This window comes from Gossypium hirsutum, chromosome A12, assembly GCF_007990345.1.
Source record: "Gossypium hirsutum isolate 1008001.06 chromosome A12, Gossypium_hirsutum_v2.1, whole genome shotgun sequence".
NCBI lineage: Eukaryota > Viridiplantae > Streptophyta > Magnoliopsida > Malvales > Malvaceae > Gossypium > Gossypium hirsutum.
In genome coordinates, this window is record NC_053435.1 from 102,840,480 (window position 1) to 102,859,523 (window position 19,044).

Below are 19,044 nucleotides of genomic sequence, written 5' to 3' on the forward strand. Positions count from 1 at the left end.
GAGTTTTAATCCTTACTTTAATATTCCAGGATATTAATTCAGGTTTTGATGTGCTTATTCAGTAGAGCAAAAGTCCCTATTTAAGAGTAGATCTTCCATAATTAAGCGGAGTTACATGCAATCCTAGAGATAGGATGACATAAATCTGCCGAATTAGAGTTAAATCTAATAAGGGAGTCCATAGATGTAACAACCTAATTTCAGTGAAATCGGAATAGTGGTTTCGAGACCACAAACCCGAGTCCGAAAAATAAAATTATTTAAATTTCATAAAATGATAGGTATTATGATAGGAATATTGCATGAAAATTTTTATCGAAAAATTTCATCAATTATGTGTCTAATTGCAAAAAGGACTAAATTGAATAAAATGTCAAAGTTGAATTCTAGAAGTTATAAGGATTAAATAGTTATAGAATTAAAAGTGAGAAGTCCTTATATGGCAATTAGACCATTGATGAAAAATATGTAGATATTTTTATGAGTTATCCATGGAAAAATTGAAAAAGTTGAAGGACTAAATTGAAAATTAAATTAAATAAAGTATGATAAATGATTAAATAGAATAAAACTCATTTTATATCATCTTCTTCATCATAAAATACATGGAAACCCTAGGAGAGAGAAAGGAAATTTCTCAAGCTTGAATTGATAAGTTCTATGTCCCGTTTTTAGTAATTTTTATATTTTTGAGATCGGGAAAGCTTAATTTCTTTATTTGAGTAATTAAATTAAAAGAAAACCAAAGTTTAGAAAATTACCCATGGATGAATATGCTGTAAATTGAAAGTTTTTTATAGAAAATGAAAGATTATTGATAGATAAACCACTTTTACAAAGTGATTTTTAATGAAAATATGTGTAGGGATTAAATTGTAAAATAATGAAATTCTTGAAAAAATTCTAAAATTTATGAAATACATGTGCTGTAAAAGTTATATTGAAATTTTGAATAAGCTTGGAATAAGGAGTAAATTGCATGAATTTCAATTTCCGAGCCTAGGGACGAAATTGGAATTAATAAAAGTTTAGGGGCAAAATGGTACTTTTGCCTAAAATGTGAAATGGGCTTGATTGAATGTAAAAAATCGTAGAATTGAAGATTAAATTTATTTATATAGATCCAGAAGTGTCGAACAAAGAAAAAGATCGAGGGAAAGAAAAAGTCTCGGATTAGTAAATACGATCAATTGTCAAGATAAGTTCGTATAACTAAATTAAGCATGTAAATGTGTTGAATTGATTGTTGAATATTGAGTATTATGATTTGTAATTGGTATGTATATGTAATAAATCAATCTTGATTTGTGATTTATTACATTAATCCGTTTGAATATTGATTTTCGATTGGACAAATGATTACCGTGTATATGAGATCCTGCACATGTTGCAGGAAAGGTTGTTCCAAAAGGGATAATCTTTTGATCTCATTATGAAAAGGAATGTAACCCGAAAGGGTAATACTTGAAAAGGATTTGTGTACCCGATGGTACAATTTGAAAAGGTTAGGTATACTTTGTGTATACCATATGAAAAGAAAATGTATACTTTGTGTATACCACTTGAAAAGGAAAAGTACACTATATGTGTACACTTGAAAAGGTTATGTGCACTTTGTATGTACAAATTGAAAAGGGTATGTACATTTCATGTGTACCACTTGAAAAGGGAATGTGCACCTCGGGTGTACAACTAAAAAAGGAAAGGTCCATCGGAAATTCAAAGATTCAACGGAAATGTATTAACAAATGAAATAAGAATAAATGACATGATGAGCTCATCTATGCATAATAATATTTTTGTACTAACCAATTTGGTTGAATGATTGTGTATAGGCCATATTTGTTAGTTTGCTAAATTGATGGATAAATTGCCTTATGTGTGATTTACTTGTTATATATGAATGGTAAGTGTAGTTTGGTTAAATAAACTTACTAAGCATTAATGCTTACTAGGTTTATATTTTTCCTATTTTATAGTGCTCAAGGCTTGTGAAGGTTGGAATTACGTTGGAGCTATCATCACACTATCAAACCTTTCATTTTGGTAAAAATGATAAACCTATTTTGATATAATGGCGTGTATAAGCTTTTGTGGCCAAATGATAAATTAGTATTTTGGGCTGTAATTAAATCATAAAAGTAGTTAGTAATGCGTGTTTGAGACGGATATGTTGTGAATTATTATGAAAACATGTTGATTTGAATGTTGGTAATTGGTTGAATTGGTTGGTATATACTTGTAAGATTTCATGCAAGTAAATGAATTGGTTTGGGGTGAGAAATGAAGCTAGAATGGCCTTATTTCGTCTACACGAGTATGACACACGGAAGTGTGTCTAGGCCGTGTGTGACACACGGACAACCCACGGGCATGTGAAATGACCGTGTGTCCCCTGCATTCTTAAATATGAAATCAGGATTGTACACGAGCAAAAGATACGGCCGTGTGTCTTAGACGTGTGAAGAACACAGGTTTCAAGCATGGTCGTGTGTTAAAATCATGTGAAAATGGCTTAAAAATGGTGAAAAATCAATGTACCACACGGCCTAGCAGTACGAACCTGTGCCCAGGCCATTTGCCCCTTTGATCCTTAAAAATTTCAAGTCAGAATTCCGCACGGGCTGGCCACACGGGCGTGTGCACCTATCTTCAAGGATAAATTTCCAAAGTTGCTAGTTTAGTCCCGAACCACTTCCAAAGCATGTATTGCGCCCCTTATGCCCATATTAAGGACTTTTTGAAGAAATTTGAAAAGTTTTGATTTGGAATGCAAATTTATGAATTGGTTTTGTACAAATACTAATGTATAAATTCGGTAATGCCTCGTAACTCTATTCCGGTGACGGATATGGTTTAGGGGTGTTACAATAGATCTAGTTAATCTGACAATAAGGGTTTTAATTAGAAAGAGATTTCGATTAATCAACCTAGAGTCAGTTGTTTTTAGTCTCAAGAGAGATATTAACATAAGTTAGGGATTTTTACGGATTAAGTCAAGTGAATAAATAGTCTAATTCAGAAGTAATAAAGTGAAGTCTAGGTGGATTCTTCCTTGGGTATTGTCTTCTCCATCAGTTTTCCAAAAGTATTTTCCAACTTTAATCGCTGTCGTGTTCTTAGTTAATTAGATAGTTAATCTTAGTTTAAAAACATTCATTTAATCCTAAGGCTAGATAGTAAAAAAGATAGTAATTACTAGTACTTTTAGTCCTTGTGGATACGATATTTCCGGTCTCACCATAACTATACTACTGTTCGATAGGTGCACTTGCCTTAGTCAAATTTTTAGTTAGTTTAGCGACCATCATGCATTTACTGCACCTCATGTCCACCCTTCTCTTGCTCAACCTTTTTATTGTTTGTGTTTCATCAGGTTTTTTTTCCTTCTAACCTTAATAGGTCTGCCAGGTGGTCTTCTTAGAGTAGGAGGCAGTATTGGCAGCATGTTTGACAAAGAGGCCCATTGTTTAGGACCCCTTACTGGACTTATAAAGTTGGAGTAAATTTGAAGTTGGGTTTGCTTGGTGTACCAGGTTTGTTTATAGGTCCCTAGGAACTCATTTTTTAGATGAATGACAGCCAATGCATGTATGCAAGGGATGCCAGTAAGATCCCAATTCCTGTAGAAGCAGTAATTCTCAACTAAGTCCACCATATGCTGGCTGCCAAGACCACATTCAACCTGATACTTGTCCCTACCAGCATGTGATGGAACACACCTAAAAAACAGTCAGCATGCTTGGTTAAAAAATAATCACTAAAACCACTTTTTGAGCAGCTCCAAAAACAATGATACACCCCCTAAAAAACAATCACTATATGTATATTATAAAAAAAATAATCACTACATGCATATTAAAAAATAGTTAACACACCAACAATTACTGCATGCATATTAAAAACATTCACTAAAACAGCATGTGACTAGCAACATGAAGTCAGAATAAAGGCATTAAAAAGATTAAAAATGGTAACTTTACCTCAAGGAATCTTTTATATTTACATCCAGCTTTTTTTTTTATCTTTGGACACAACATTCCTTTCCATTTGCCAGCTTCTTCTTTCTTCTTGACAATAAGCAACATAATCTTAGTCCTTATTGTTTCCATCATGGTCAGAGTAGGTTTCCTTCTTGCTTTCAGTATCATTTGTCAGTAAACAACATAAATGATTAGTGAATTGCTAATGATTAATAAGAAACATAAAACATATGGGTTTACCTTGTTAAATGATTTAGAAAGATTATTCACCAACATGTCAGAATGGCTCCTAATTGAGAAGTGAGACTTTAACTAGTGAGTAGGGTTCTTTTCCTTCAACCAATCATAAGCATGTTGATTGGTTTTCCTTAATTCATCCATAGCATCCTCAAAATCCCTTGTTGTGCTTGCTCTAACAGCTTTCCAAAGCAAATCTTTTAATTCTTTTGTTCAGAAACCAGCCTTCTTGAAATTGGCATACAGATGTCTAACATAGTGTCTTGTTGCTACATTAGGAAACAACATACATATTGCTTCTAAAAGTCCCTGCAATTAGAAAAAAAACAGTTTAATTCATTGATAATCCCTAAATAAAAACAACATAAAAAATAAATAAATAGAGTTTTACCTTTTGTTTGTCAGACATGAAAGATATTTGGTACGAGCTCACAATTTCGAAGTCTATTGCAAGCAACTCCAAGAACCAAAGCCATGATGCTTGATTTTCACTTTCGAAAATAGCATATGCAAGAGGATAGATGCCATTATTTGCATCTATCCCAACAGCTGCAAACAAGTGGCCACCATAGTAGCCCATCAAGAAACATCCATCTAAACCTACTATCCTCCTACAACCAGCCCTATAGCCATCTTTGCATGCCTGCAGACAGACATATATCCTTTGAAACAACTTGTTATCCAGATAACAGATTGTTTTTGTTCCTTTATTTTGTGTCCTAACCTCCAACAAATACTCATAAATCTTTTCATATTAAGCCTTATGAGCTCCTTCAATTAATTTCAATGCCCTAAGTTTAGCCCTCCTACATTTGGTTAGTGAGACTATGCAACACAAATCTCTTTTGACATCTTGTTGTAATGATTTTAGAGAATAATCAGGATTAATAATGAATTTTTTTTTATAATGTTCACCTATCCAAGCTGAAGTTACATTCTTATTTTTATATACTTTAGAACAAGTATGGTTAGGGTTTAAACTCCTAATTTGCCAAGTCTAGTCAGTAGGGTCATTAGTTTAGAAACTCATATGAACCAAGGACATTTTTCACTGCAGACTGCCTTTAACCTTTTAAAATCATTTTTGGGGAACTTAATAAAATAATTGTTCAACCTACCATACTGCTTGGCAACTTATTTTAGACTGTCCTTAGACTTAAATACATTTCAACCTTAAGTCTAGGATTACTCATGTCATTCTCTAGGTTGAACTCAGGCCAATTTTGGCCATCCGAGTCAGATTCATGTGCACTATCTAACCTTCCAGAATCATCACTTTCACACAGTTCATCTACTCCTATACCATCCATGTTTAAACCATCTAAATTAACATCTATCCTATTAAACACATCACTTTCAGATGCATCGCTACCAGACACATCACTACCAGACATGTCTTCTTCATTCTCATTAAAATTGTCATCAATTAAACCTACCAAACAAAGTACTCATCAATAAAGGCAAACAACAAAGGCAAACACTTTAACCATTTCTGTCAGAAGAACCAATACAAAATACCTAATAATTTAATACAAACACAACCATTTTTGTCATACACATGGAAAACAATAACAGACAATAACTTGTACAATAAAAAAGGTAAATAACAAATTTTGATTTTGCCACTTACAATATAGTAGCTTGGATACAAACAATGGCAGATATACGCAGCAAACATCAATTTGATAATGGCATTCAAATTTTAATTTTGCCACATACAATATAGCAGCTTGAATACTAACAATGGCAGATATACACAACAAACATCAGTTTGATAATGGCATTCATACAATGGCAGATACAAATAATAAACATCATACACATGGCATACAATACACATTATATGTCATACACTTTAATAGCAAATAAAATCAAAATCAGAATCACTGAGTGTTTCAAAATTGAAATCAAAATCAAAATCAAAATCAGAATCAAAATCAAAATTAAAATTGAAATAACCCTAAATCGAAATAACAACATTATAATCCAAAAAATTTAAAACTAAATGCAACAACTTACCCATTAAAGTGGATGTAACAACATTGGTAGCTTCTCTTCTATTGCCCATTGTCGCTGAGAATCAAAAACACTGAATGGTTTCTGGTTTCGTCTTTTTTTCTCCCCAAACAAAAAAGACCAATTGTCCCCTTCTTAATCAATTATTGAAACAATTTTTAACCCCAAACCCTTCTTAATCTATTTTCGAATCAATTTCAACCCTAAAAACCCCAAATCAAAATCGAAATTTCCCCAAATCGATTTTTTTTCCCAAGCCCCTAAACCCCTTGAATCTTAATCTATTTCTAACCCTAAAACTAAACTCATATCCCTTCAATTTTTTTCCCTAAACCAAGACCCCTCAGCCGCTTCACCAACGTGGCAAGTTAACTTGCCACATCAGCTGGTTAACATGCCACATCAGCAGTCTCGTTAACCCCCTAACGAAAACTGTTAATCAGTAACTATTTTGTCACTTTTTCATAACGTTAGTGACTGCTTTATAACTTTTCGAAAGTTAAGTGACTGAAATGAAACTTAGGTGACTATTTTGTCAGCTACCCCAAAGTTGGGTGACTGATGGTGTAATTTAGCCTATTTTTAATTATGTTATGTGTTTTTATGCATGTATTAACTTTGATTTATGGGGGTTATTGGGAAAAAGAGAGTTTTAATAAAAAAAAGTTAAAGAGTTATTGGGAAATGGGTTTCATGTCACAGTCGCACAAGAGCCTTGTTGAAATTATACACCAAAAGCCCCCAAAAATGTCAGCATCCAAACACTTCAAAAGAAGAAAAAAAAAACCCAAAAAATTAGAAAAGGAGTTCACCTGATTCACATCCCCCCAAATGGACAATTCTTTCAAGATCAAAGTATAGTATTATTTTCACCAAATTTCCATCTACTTATCAAGGCACATATTTTTACCATAAAATTGTTGTTAATCTAATAAAAGCACGGTGATTAGTTAATTATTTGAGAAGGTTGTATCACACTAATTTGTTAAATATAAATTTTATTTAGTCCATGAATAATATTGCCATAAATCGATTAAAAGTTCAAAACCAGAGACAAATTGCCAAAATCTCCCCCTGTTTTTAATTTTTTTTTCTTCGGATCCGTTGATTTGTTAAGTCATGGACCACCACAAAGCAAAAGGTACAAAAATTTTGATAAGTAGTTGTAATTAGTCATTTTCTTGTACAATTACCCACCATCACTGCATATACAACTCAGAACCCTAATTTTAATTTTAAAAGCAGCCAAACTTTCCCATCAATATCCTGATTATTTGAGGTATTGTCAGGGGAATGAGCGGATCAAGAATAAAGCTTTTGTTGTGTGTCATTCATCCATGTTTATCGTTACTCAATTAACAAATCATACAAAGACAAAAATGAAAAGTTAATACGGGGAGTAAATTTCGATTTAATTTAAAAAAGTTAAAAAAAAGTTGAATTTCAAGTTATTTGAATTATTTAATTTAACTCAAAAAAATAATTTGAGTTTTAAATTTGAATTGAGTTTAATTTTATAATTCGAATAATTTAAATAATACATTTGTATAAATATCTTTTTGATATCTGTCATATTTGAAAATAAGTAAATTGGTCTCCCTCAATAAAAAAATTACAAAATAATTCAAAATAATTTTTAAAAATTCAAAATATTTATAAAAATTTCAAATTTTATATTTTTTAAAAAATTATAAAAATTTCAATAAAAATTCTAAAAAATATAAAGAAAGTTGAAAAATAAAAAATTGTCTAGAATAATAATTTTAGAGAACTGAATAAGAATTAATGATTCAAGTTTATTATACTAAGTATTTTTTTATTTTACTTTGAAATAGTTTTCAAATATATATGGTTTTAAATTTATATGCTCTAGCATGGAATTAATTATATTTATACTGTAACAATAATTTAATTTGAGAGGTTTAAATTTTTAATTTAACTCAAACAATTTTGATTCGACTCAACTCGACTCGAAATTCATTCTGCTTGACTCAATTCGAAAAAAATTCAAATCGAATTAATATAATAAAATAAAATTTATTTAACTCGATTAACTTAAAATTTGTAACTCGATTCGATTGAATACTCACCTTTATGCATTACACATAATCCTTTATCGTCAACTTTCATCACTACCAACTACTCAAAATATATTAACCCAAATGAAACTGGATATACATTTTGGGGGGGGGGGGTCATAATTGATTTGTTTTGTTGTGTTGTGTTTATGAAATGGGGAATTTGAGGGTTTGGACCACATTGGAGAGTGGACAAGGGTTTACCTTGGGGGCGTTTAAATGAGAGCTGCGATGGGGACGCTATAAAAAAGAATAGTGAAAATGACTTCCACTTAACAATGCTACTAAATTACTATCTTTTATTTTAACCAACTACTGTGTTCGTGCGTTGGGAAATCAATTTCGAGGGAATAGAAGATGATGGTACGTCTGTTGACTTCTATCTTGGGCGCTCTCCTCTCAACCACTTTTTACCATTGGTTCAGACTTCAACTTCACACCCATAGGTTGAAACCTACAAGGCTATACCACGAGTTTGAAAAATAGCTGGTATTATTCAAAGAGAAAAAAACATGGTTTATGTAAATTGATAATAAAAAAATACAACATTCTAGTCTGACCATAATTGTCATGTATATAATTTTATTCCAATCATTCAATTATTTATATTTTATATTGATCTAATTTGAATTTATTAACTTTTTTTTCCTTGAATTCTTAACATATGCAATTCCTAACTTTTTTTTTTTGGTAAAATACTATGGAGCTTGTGGACGTCCATTATAAGCTTACTTTCTTTATCATTTTATGGCGTATTACCCTTTTACTGCATGGGAAAGAAGAGATAAGTGAAAAGGCAGAGTTGTATTTGCCTCCTCACTATATCTAATTGATGGGTAGCTACGACCATCCTTGATGGCTGCAAAAGAATTTATAAGCCTAAACAGTTAAGCTCAGCTGCAACTTATTGTGAAACCCAAGTGTAGCAGTCCAAATTTTACACACAAAAATGGTTTAAGCATTTGGAAAATGTTTGATCTCTAAAAGATGTCAAATGGAGTGGGAGTGGGAATACATATAAAGTAACTGAATTTGTGTATCCTACACAAGATCAACCAAAAAAAAAAAATTAAGTTCTCATGCTATCTTTTAGGAAGCCAACCAAATCAAGATTTCTGCCAAAAACCCGGAATATCATTCTTCATCACATAATTGTGCAACGGCTTCTTTCTTCGGCTGGTGGTGGCACCACCTGCTGGTACCTGTTTGACTCTGCGGGGTTGTATGTGAACTCAGATGTATCCAGCCCATACTGATTCAATACATAACCAGTGAAAAACAAAGTTAGAGCTACAAATTAAGCAAAATGTTAAGAGAACAATAAGGAGAGCTAAACATTGGGGTTAGAGGGAGGGTTCTCCATTCTGATAAACTAAAAATGCTTTTTGGCCCACCGGCAACCAAAATATGTTCAGTCCTAAATATATACGGAGAATTGCAGAATATTTTAGAATTTTACCAAAAGTAGTAGTTTGAGATTTTCTTATTGTTATTTATTGTCAGGTAGGATGTGTTGGCCAGAGAAAGAACATTCATTTAACACAAGCATTTGATTCAAGATTTTAGTATACAAATTTACATAATAATCTTAAACCCTTAATGTTAGCACTTATCAGATTATTAATTCAACAGAAGGATCCCAGTCTCCAGAAAATCAAGTTATGATGTGAGAATTGGTGCAAGCAAAACGTTACAAGAGAAGACAATTATATGTCAATCTATCAAAGAGAAAGAAAGCACCTTTTCTCTCATACGTGCACTCCAAGCATCATTTCTGCTGGGCCGTTGATCAAGGCTGACAGAAACAGGTACACCTGAAGCTGGAACTGAGGGTGGCCTGCTAATTAAAGGCTGTCTTTGTTCCCTTCGTGCAATGAAATCATCATCACTGTCATAATCAGCAGGAATATTGGCAGCCCTGACCATAAGTGCTAACCAGAAAATGAAAGCCTGCAAGTTCAAGTGGTTATCACACCCAATCTGTAATGTTAGTGCCCACAGAAATTAAAGCAGCCTGGATGTTATTCTAGGAGACATCAGTGACAGTTTTCAATTGATTCAAGGCTTCATTTTGATGCATAAACAGCACCAAAGCAATAAATATTCATTTTTCTGTGCCATTATCATCCAGCACGGGAAAAAAAAGGTCATAAAGCACAACTCCATCTGGTTTCATGCATACAGAACATACAAGGCAACTTATCAACTTACTTTTGCTTTTGACAAATATAACACAGATTTCTCCAAGTGACAGTCTCTTATGACTGAAATAATTTCGATTACAATCAGCTTATAATCCACACAGAAAAGAACAGAACAGAAAATGTCCCCATTAATGATAGACGATGAAGTTTTCAACTTCCCTTCATTATGATAAAATTAAATGCATTTTGACTTTAATCTTTGATTACAGCCTTTAAATATGATCATATCTATTTGTATATGCAGAATATATTCACCATAGATAGACATCCAAGGCCAAATCCTATCTACTTAGTAAGAACAAGGAATCGTAGGTTATTCTGGGCATTGTCATCCCAAAGCATCCTGCCATATTTCCAAAAGCTAACTGAAAGTACAAAGAAACAAACTGCAAATGCCATGAATAAAAAATGAAGTTTGCATGTTTTAAATTAATAGGAACTCCAAGGGGAATCCTTGTGCTAGAATTAACTTCCTTCAACAACTCTCAATCTATCAACTGAAGCTCAGTATTGAGCATTAGAATGAACATGAGGGTGCTTGCATGTGAAGTAATCTATAAGTCCTAGGGATTAGCAGCACAGTCACATTACTCTTACCTCTAGGACAACAATTCCGAGAGCAACCCATTTGACAATAGTCCAGTTTTCTTCCAGAAATTCATATATCAAGTCAAAATCTCCTGTCTTATCTGTAGGAATCTCCTAAAGAAATTAGCACAAATTAGATAAACAAGCAGACCATCTTCAATTGAATAAGGGTGCAGGAAGGGACCAAAAAGTTAACACAAAACTTACATCTTTCCAGCTTTTGTCAAAAAAAATGAAAGCTGCACATCCCAGTTCCACCAAGATCAACATGAATACGAGCAGCGAATACTATGTTGCCTTAAGGAAACCAATCATCGTGAAAGAGAACAAAAATGATTGGAGAAGGAGGATTAACCAATTAGCTATCCGTGAACAACTAGATTATAACTTTGCTATGATGCTACATGATATCCACGTGACATCATTATTGCCACTTTGGAAAACATCAAATGAGTAATTAGGATACACAAGTCAAGCAACATAAATTCCTTGTTGCAGTGCCAATACAACCAAAACAGGATATAATGAAGAGAACCACACCTACTCCAATAAATAAATATAAAAACCTGCAAAATTAGAAATTCGACAGTCAAAACTCGAGAGAACATGCAGACAATTCTACTCAAATGAGCACTTGAAAACAAGCATATAAATAGATAACTCAGCACTATATCCTTCAATAATACACATGACCACGAGAAATCAGAGAACAAATAGTTGACAAGTCATGAACCAGAATGGTGGATACAAATTGCAGCTGCTCAATCTCAGCCTAGCTAGCCTCGGACTTTAAATCAAGATCAACACAATCTAAGCCCAAAATGATGAAAGCCTGATTGAGTTCTTCTCTTTCTTGTGAGAATCATAGATAACCAAGGGGGGAAAAAGGAAGAATTGTTAACATTGCGATCTCACTGCCTTGGAACTACCCTAGCTGTTACCTATTTTGCAGGAGTCATCAAGAGTCAAGACTAGCAAGCCTACGAGGTAAATCACATTCCAAATATTAACTGCCACCAAGCCAACGGTAACATTGTATAACAAGTAAAATGACCCCACCACCAAGCATCAGGGGGATCTTGGAAGAAAAAACCATTAAAGCTAGTATGATTGAAATTCAAGGGCAGTGAATGAAGGGCAATTTTACATATTCTACATAGCCATATTTTGAAATAAGACAAAAAATATCTAATTATAAGCAAATATTGTGAACTCATACCATGCTTTTGGTAGATTATCAAATATACTAGACGAAAGAGAGACAGCCATGAGCATTGGCCGACCAAGCTGTATCAAGTCTTGATCACTGCCCACAGGTGAGAAAAGCATGACTGTATCAGCAGCATCTTTGTACTTAACAAACAAGTAGATTCCATATCCAACCATTGCCAAACCAGCAACAGTCACCAAAAAGTTCAAGAGCTTCAGCAAGCATTCTAAGCATCCTCTACAAGCCATCCTCAATAATGATCTTCGTTGATTTTATTAAAGTTCTAGTAAGTATCTCCTATTTCACCAACTTGTAAAATTACCTTAAAAAAAAAACTCACATTTACACATTACATCTATAATTGAATCATCAAAATGGGTATCTCAAATTGTAGAAGAAAATAGAATCATGTGAACTATTACAAACTCTTTTCATTATTTTAGAACTTTTTGCAGATAAAAAAGAAAGCAGCCAAAAACCTAGCTTCTTTCACATACAAAAGAAAAAGCATAACATTCTTTAAGAGCGTAAATTTCTGAAGATACAGATTTTTTAACTTACAATGTTATATACACACACACGCACACATACATAAATATCATGTTTTTCTCCTGATTTTTCTGAGGAATCAATTTGGGTTTTCAGAATTCTTGGTTCCAATGAGATCCCAGAAAAAAACGCTTTAATAAAATCATCTTATTTATGCAATGTAAAAAAGACATTAATCAATAATAAACAAAATTTCTACCTAACTTCACAAGTAAAATCAAAACCAATACAATGCTTAATATATAATTTCTAGTTTAAATCGCACGAAAAAAGATAAATTGATTCGAGCACTTACAGTTTTCGAGTGAGGAATTCGATTACGAAAAGTATTCAAAGGATAGGAAAAAATAACGACAGTTTTTTTCTCAAAATTTTAGCTTATTTCTGGCATATTTATTTTTGTTTGCTCTTGTCAAAATCAAAATGCCATTGTTGCCCCTCTTCTAAGGATGCTGGATATTTAAATATTAAATATCAAATTGTTACAAACTTCGGTCCGAATAATCACAATACAAAATCAAATCATTATATCATAAACAGATTAAGAACTAATAAGAGCTAATAGAAACAAAAACAACAAATTGATTGCACTAATTGAACTAAAACCCATCCATTACAATTGCATATGAGAGAATTTAAAAACCTATACATAATATTGTAAATGATAAATCTCAAACTTGAATACTTAAACTTAGGGTGGGTTTGGATGGGCGATTGAGTGCGGTGTGGTGCGTTTAGTTTACTTTTTGTCTCACGCTACTGTATCACTACAGTATCTAATCTCACCGCCACCGCTGTTTTTACACTAAGCGCAGGTAAACGCACCGCCCATCCAAACTCACCCTTAAACTCAGGGACTTTCATATTTTTCATCAAATATATATTAAATGGATTATATAGGTCTATCAAATATATGTATATATATCATTACATGGATGGTATTTAAAAAAAAAAAGAATGGTATTTTTATTTAAGGAAAAAGATAGTTTTAAAGATATGATTTTAAAAGAGTGAGTTAAGTTATTTTATTTTAAAATATCATATAAAATCTAAAAAAATAAAAATCCACATATTTTCTGATTTATGAAATGGGATTTTATCAGAGTTTTATATAAATAAGTATAAATATAGCTAATATTTTATAGGGAAAATGAGATTAGAGATCCAAACCATTAGCAAAGAAATTGCAATAATTAGTTCAATAAATAGATTGATTTGCATCTCATTCTTAATGATTTAATATACTTCGATCTTTTGATTAATACTTTGTTTTTTCATTTATAATATAATTTATCACAAAAATTGTTTTTTTTTTCAAGAATTATAATTTTTATCTACAGTCACTAATTAATAATTTAAATTAAATTAAAAACTAAGTATAAAAATAGAATTTCACAACATTTACTATTATAATATTTATATTTTAAAAATAATTTCAAAAGATTATTTATTTAAATTTAGTCTAATAACAATTATCATGTTTCTAAAATTGAATTTATATATTATTATGTTTTAATTTTGTCATCATATAGTTCAATTGGCATAGATATTGTTGCTAATGTAGGAGGATATGAGTTTAAATGCGTTTAAGCGCATTATCCTCTTATTTATGAGTTGAAAATGAATTATGAATAGTTTTAGGCATTGTGTAAAAAAAACCTTTACATTTTTTTTAATGATAGAATGAACCTAATTGTAAAAAGACACGTGTCATGATTTAGAAAGAATTTGTTAAAATGTGATATAAGAACAAGAATTTGGGCGGTGAGAAATTAGAATAGAAAACAGCAATGTTGTGGTGGAATAGCAATTTTAATAAAATCTTTTTCCTTTTTACATTTTGGTCCGTCTTTATTATCTTATAACTTCTATTTTTATTGAATCGAGTTACACAAACGATAAAATACTTTAATGATTGTTGTCGTTGATATTATTTTATAATAATTATCATTTTTATATATTAGAGAGGAAAGTAGGGGCGGGAGAATAATAGAATACGTTTAGAATTTGGAGGGACCGTAACCGTCGTTCAAAACACCAACTAACTGTCCATATTTTATTCCCAACTAACCCTATCGGATGCTTCCATATTTATTTAATGAATACATATTTCTTATAGTTAAAAGTATCATTAAAATTCTATGCTAGATGTTCAAATTGTATTTTGCTCATTTTACTTAAAAATGGGTAAATTAATTATTTATATTAGATTAAAGAGTAAATTAGTTATTTCATTAAAAATTTCATCTATTTATACTATTAAGTGATGATGTGGTTAACGGAGTAAATAGGCAGCAACATGTAGAGTGACATGTGCATCTCATGTGCGATGCCAGTAAATATTAAAAAAATTTAAAAAACTTAAAATAAATATTTTTAATTATTATTTGAAAAACTACGTTCAGGATAAACTTGGACAAATAATAGTTAAAAATATATAAAATTATTTTTTAATCATTTATTATTATTTTCATAATTTTAAATCATTTTAAAATAATTTTCTATATTAGAGTGTAGGTTGGAGTTAGACTCCAACACTCAAAATTTTGAAGAGTTCTACACATTTATCACATATCATTCGTATAGAAGAAACGAAAATAAGAAAAAAAAGTCTTGTTAAGTTAAACAATTATTTTATGAATCGTTTGGTGACTCAATCGGTAACTCAAAAGTGTAACATAATTTTTTTTATTATGCCAATGGGTTAGATTGTATTCACTTTTGACTTTTTTTTCTTTGTATGGATGATGTCAGCAACAACTTAAAAAGCATCTTATGAGTAACACCATTCGAACCCATATCAATGAATTACTCTGTTACTTCAACTTGACTTCATAAAAAAAAGAATCCTATAAATCAAACGCCCTGTGAATCTGTAATTTTTTTTCCCGACTTGATAAAAATGATGGCATCGGAGTATGAAATAGTTAAAAGTGCAACAAAGAAGGGTGGTCCAAAACTATTGGAATAAAATTTTGTTGTAACTTAAAATAAAGAAAGAAAAAGGCTGGGAGAAAAGAAAAACTATTGGAATAAAATTTTGTTGTAACTTAAAATAAAGAAAGAAAAAGGCTGGGAGAAAAGAAATATGGAAATAATTGTTGGTTGATTCACATTTTTATCTAGTTGAAGTGCTATTTAAATACAAAAAAAAAATATCTTAGAATCATAGGATTAGACCTTTAGTATCGCAATTCGTGCAGTCTAAGTTAACTTAACTCTCATAAAATAAAGATCCTTACAGAATTTCTTCAAGGCACCAAGTTATATAACGAAAGCAACACAAGCCAAAAAAAAAATTTGCTCAAAAGAACAGAATAACCATATAAAAACAATGCACGAGAGGTGTTTGAGTAAATACTCTCAATTTAGTATTCACAAAATGAAGGGAGGCTCCCTATTTATAGTTGAGCTCCCCAAAATATAACGGTCTAGCCAAATTTATATCACAGACGAGATGAAGCTTATCCCTACAAGGTATTTACAAGATTTACGCAATCAAATCAAATCAAACATTTCCCTATTTACTAATGTAACCTAATTTTTCATATCTGCTTCATTAGGTCACCCAGGCTTTAAATAAATAGGTTTCTCCTTCAGTTTTTTGAATTGGGTCAATTTTTGTGGGTCAAATGATCCCATCCAACTGATTGACTTCCATGGGATGCATTTTGCGCGATGGTCACAGGCTTTGAATTGCAACCCGTGACACTAGAATCAAACAATTACCAGATTTTATGATCAACAATCCCCTAAATTAGCAACAATAGTGAAACAAAAAATCATCAAGGTTGTTTTGACTAAATCTTGAGCAGTTGAAGCACAACTTGAACACTCCTTCTTGCTTTGGTTGCTGCAAACTCCAAGTTTCTCTAAAAAACTCAAACTTGCTTCTTAGTAAGAGCTTTGTAAATATATCAGCTAATTGAAATTTAGATTTGCAGTACTTTAAACCAATTAAACCTTTCTTCAACACTTCTTCAAGAGAAAATAATTTGATATTGAAATGCTTCATTTTTCCCATGAAAAATAGGATTGTTAGAGATAGAAATTGCAACTTGATTATCAATGAACACTTTTGTGCATCCTTCTTGCTTCAAATCCGTTAAAAAAAATTAACCACAAAGGTTGATTGATAACAGCACTAGTTGCAATAAATTCAACTTCTATTGTAGTTTAAACCAAACTTGAAACAGTAACTTGAAATGCTTTTCAAATCATCAAGCGAACCTCCCCAGTCACTATCTGAATAACCTTGCAAAACATAATCCTAATTTGCACAAAATCTGATTCCATAATTCAGTGTTCCTATCACATATCTAAGGACTCTTTTAGCAGTTGTAAGATGTGTTTCTGTTGCACAATTCATAAATCTAGATAATAGACTTACAGAATGTAAGATATCAAGTCTTGTAGTCGTTAGATACATCAGGCAACCAACTAGATTTCTGTAAAAGGTTTTATCGACTTTTTCAGCTTCATTTTTTTGCTCAGTTTCTCCTTTTGACACATTGGAGTATCTACACTCTTGCATTCATCCATTTTGAATTTTTTCAAAATTTTCTTAGCATACTTCTTTTGACAGATAAACACTTCTTCATTTTTCTACTTTATTTCCATTCCTAGACAACAAGTCATTTCTCTCAAATCTGTCATCTCGAAAGTTTGCTTCATATCTTCTTTGGCCTTTCTCACAAGTTCTTCATTGCTTCCTGTAACCAGCAAATCATCCACATATAAGGAAACAACAACAAAATTGATTTCATCACCTTTGATGTAGAGGGTAGCTTCATTTAGACTTCTTTTGAAATGCAATTGCATTAAGTGCTCATCAATTTTGTTGTATCATACTCTCGACGCCTCTTTCTAGTTTAGCGGCAAGAGCAAAAGTCTCAGAAATATCAACACAAAAAATCTAAGCATACCCTTTTACAACAAGTCTAGCTTTATGCTTGTTGATTGAGCTATCGGGATTCAATTGGTTCTAGATGCCTATTTCACTCCAATCACTTTTTTATTTGCAGGTCTTTTTACCAACTTCCATGTATCATTTTCTTCGATCATCATGAGTTCCTCCTTCATTGCTTAAATCCATTTTTGATCCTTCTCAGCTTCCTAGAAATTTGTTGGTTTGAGTAAAACCGCGTTGCATCTTTAGTAAATATCAGAAAGTGATCTCATGCCTCTAACGGGCATATTATCAACCGACTCATCTTCCTTGAGTTGCAACTTTGAAACTTGATCAAGTACCACAGCTATTTGTTTTCCTACTCAATTCCACTCATCATTCTCCATGAAATGGACATCTCTACTTATCAAAGTTTTATTAGTGCTTGGTTGGAAAATTTTATAAGCTTTTGGGAAAACTGCAGTGTGTACCGTTTCTGCCAATATTTTTTTGGCAAATTATTTTCAAACGTCAAACATCTAGCCATCTTCATTATGGTACCATTTTTTCTCTCGTTGACTCTATTTTGTTGTGGAGTGTATGGAGCAGTGAGTTTATGTTCAATCTTCGCTTCTTCACAGAAAAGATTAAATTAATTATAGGTGTACTCCCCGTCATTATCATATCTCAAAGCTTGAATTTTGTGTCCACTTTGCATTTCAATCCATTGCTTGAATTGCCAAAATACACCAGCTACATGATTGCTTGAATGGAAGTCTCAATTGCTTTCTTTGTTGGCAAGTTTTACAATTTGGAATTGCACATTCAAGACAAGGGAGACCTTGAACCAATTCTTTTCTTTGCAAATTTACAACAGCTACATGATTGAAATGTCTAGGCCTCTTGTAACAAACTTCAGCATGGATATTTGTTGTAGAGAATATGACTTTCTCCTTCTCCAATAAATCAACTGCAAAACTCTTCCCTTTCATTTTTACTTTAAATACACCGTCGTCATTTGTATCTTTAATTAAACACTGATTAGTTTCAAAGATAACTTTGAGACCCTTTTGAATTTGACTGATGTTAGGTACAAATATCTTTGATAAATTTTGTACATAAATGATTTCAATTGCAACTGTACATTTTCCCTTAACCGCAATTTAGTCTCCATTGCCAATCTTTACTTGGAAAACTACCGAAGTATCCAACTCTTTGATCACAATCGAAAGTTATATAGTTGGTGCAACCACTATCAATAAGTCATTTCTCACTTGAATGAGAGATTGCA

General features: G+C 31.9%; 1 protein-coding gene across 2 annotated transcripts; it reads right to left on the minus strand.

Moving 5' to 3' along the window:
- Positions 1 to 9,221: 9,221 nt before the first annotated feature.
- On the minus strand, positions 9,222 to 13,310 carry LOC121211111 (tobamovirus multiplication protein 2A). Of its 2 annotated transcripts, none has more exons than XM_041083402.1 (7): positions 13,161 to 13,310; positions 12,326 to 12,638; positions 11,573 to 11,672; positions 11,314 to 11,394; positions 11,116 to 11,220; positions 10,055 to 10,264; positions 9,222 to 9,566 (listed from the first exon to the last, which is right to left on the minus strand). In XM_041083402.1, exons 2-7 carry the CDS (start codon positions 12,562 to 12,564, stop codon positions 9,459 to 9,461), a joined length of 843 nt encoding a protein of 280 aa, XP_040939336.1. In that variant the 5' UTR covers positions 12,565 to 12,638; positions 13,161 to 13,310; the 3' UTR covers positions 9,222 to 9,458. The 2 variants fall into 2 exon arrangements, with proteins under 2 accessions (XP_040939336.1, XP_040939337.1); XM_041083403.1 differs by having other exon boundaries at positions 12,326 to 12,577; positions 13,161 to 13,305.
- Positions 13,311 to 19,044: the final 5,734 nt, after the last annotated feature.

Coding starts and splice junctions, on each gene's coding strand:
- LOC121211111 (XM_041083402.1), bottom strand. CDS start 12,564: ATGGCTTGTAGAGGATGCTTAGAATGCTTGCTGAAGCTCTTGAACTTT. Junction 11,673..12,325: donor GATAATCTACCAAAAGCATG/GTATGAGTTCAC, acceptor CTAATTTTGCAG/GTTTTTATATTTATTTATTG. Junction 9,567..10,054: donor GTGCACGTATGAGAGAAAAG/GTGCTTTCTTTC, acceptor GTATTGAATCAG/TATGGGCTGGATACATCTGA.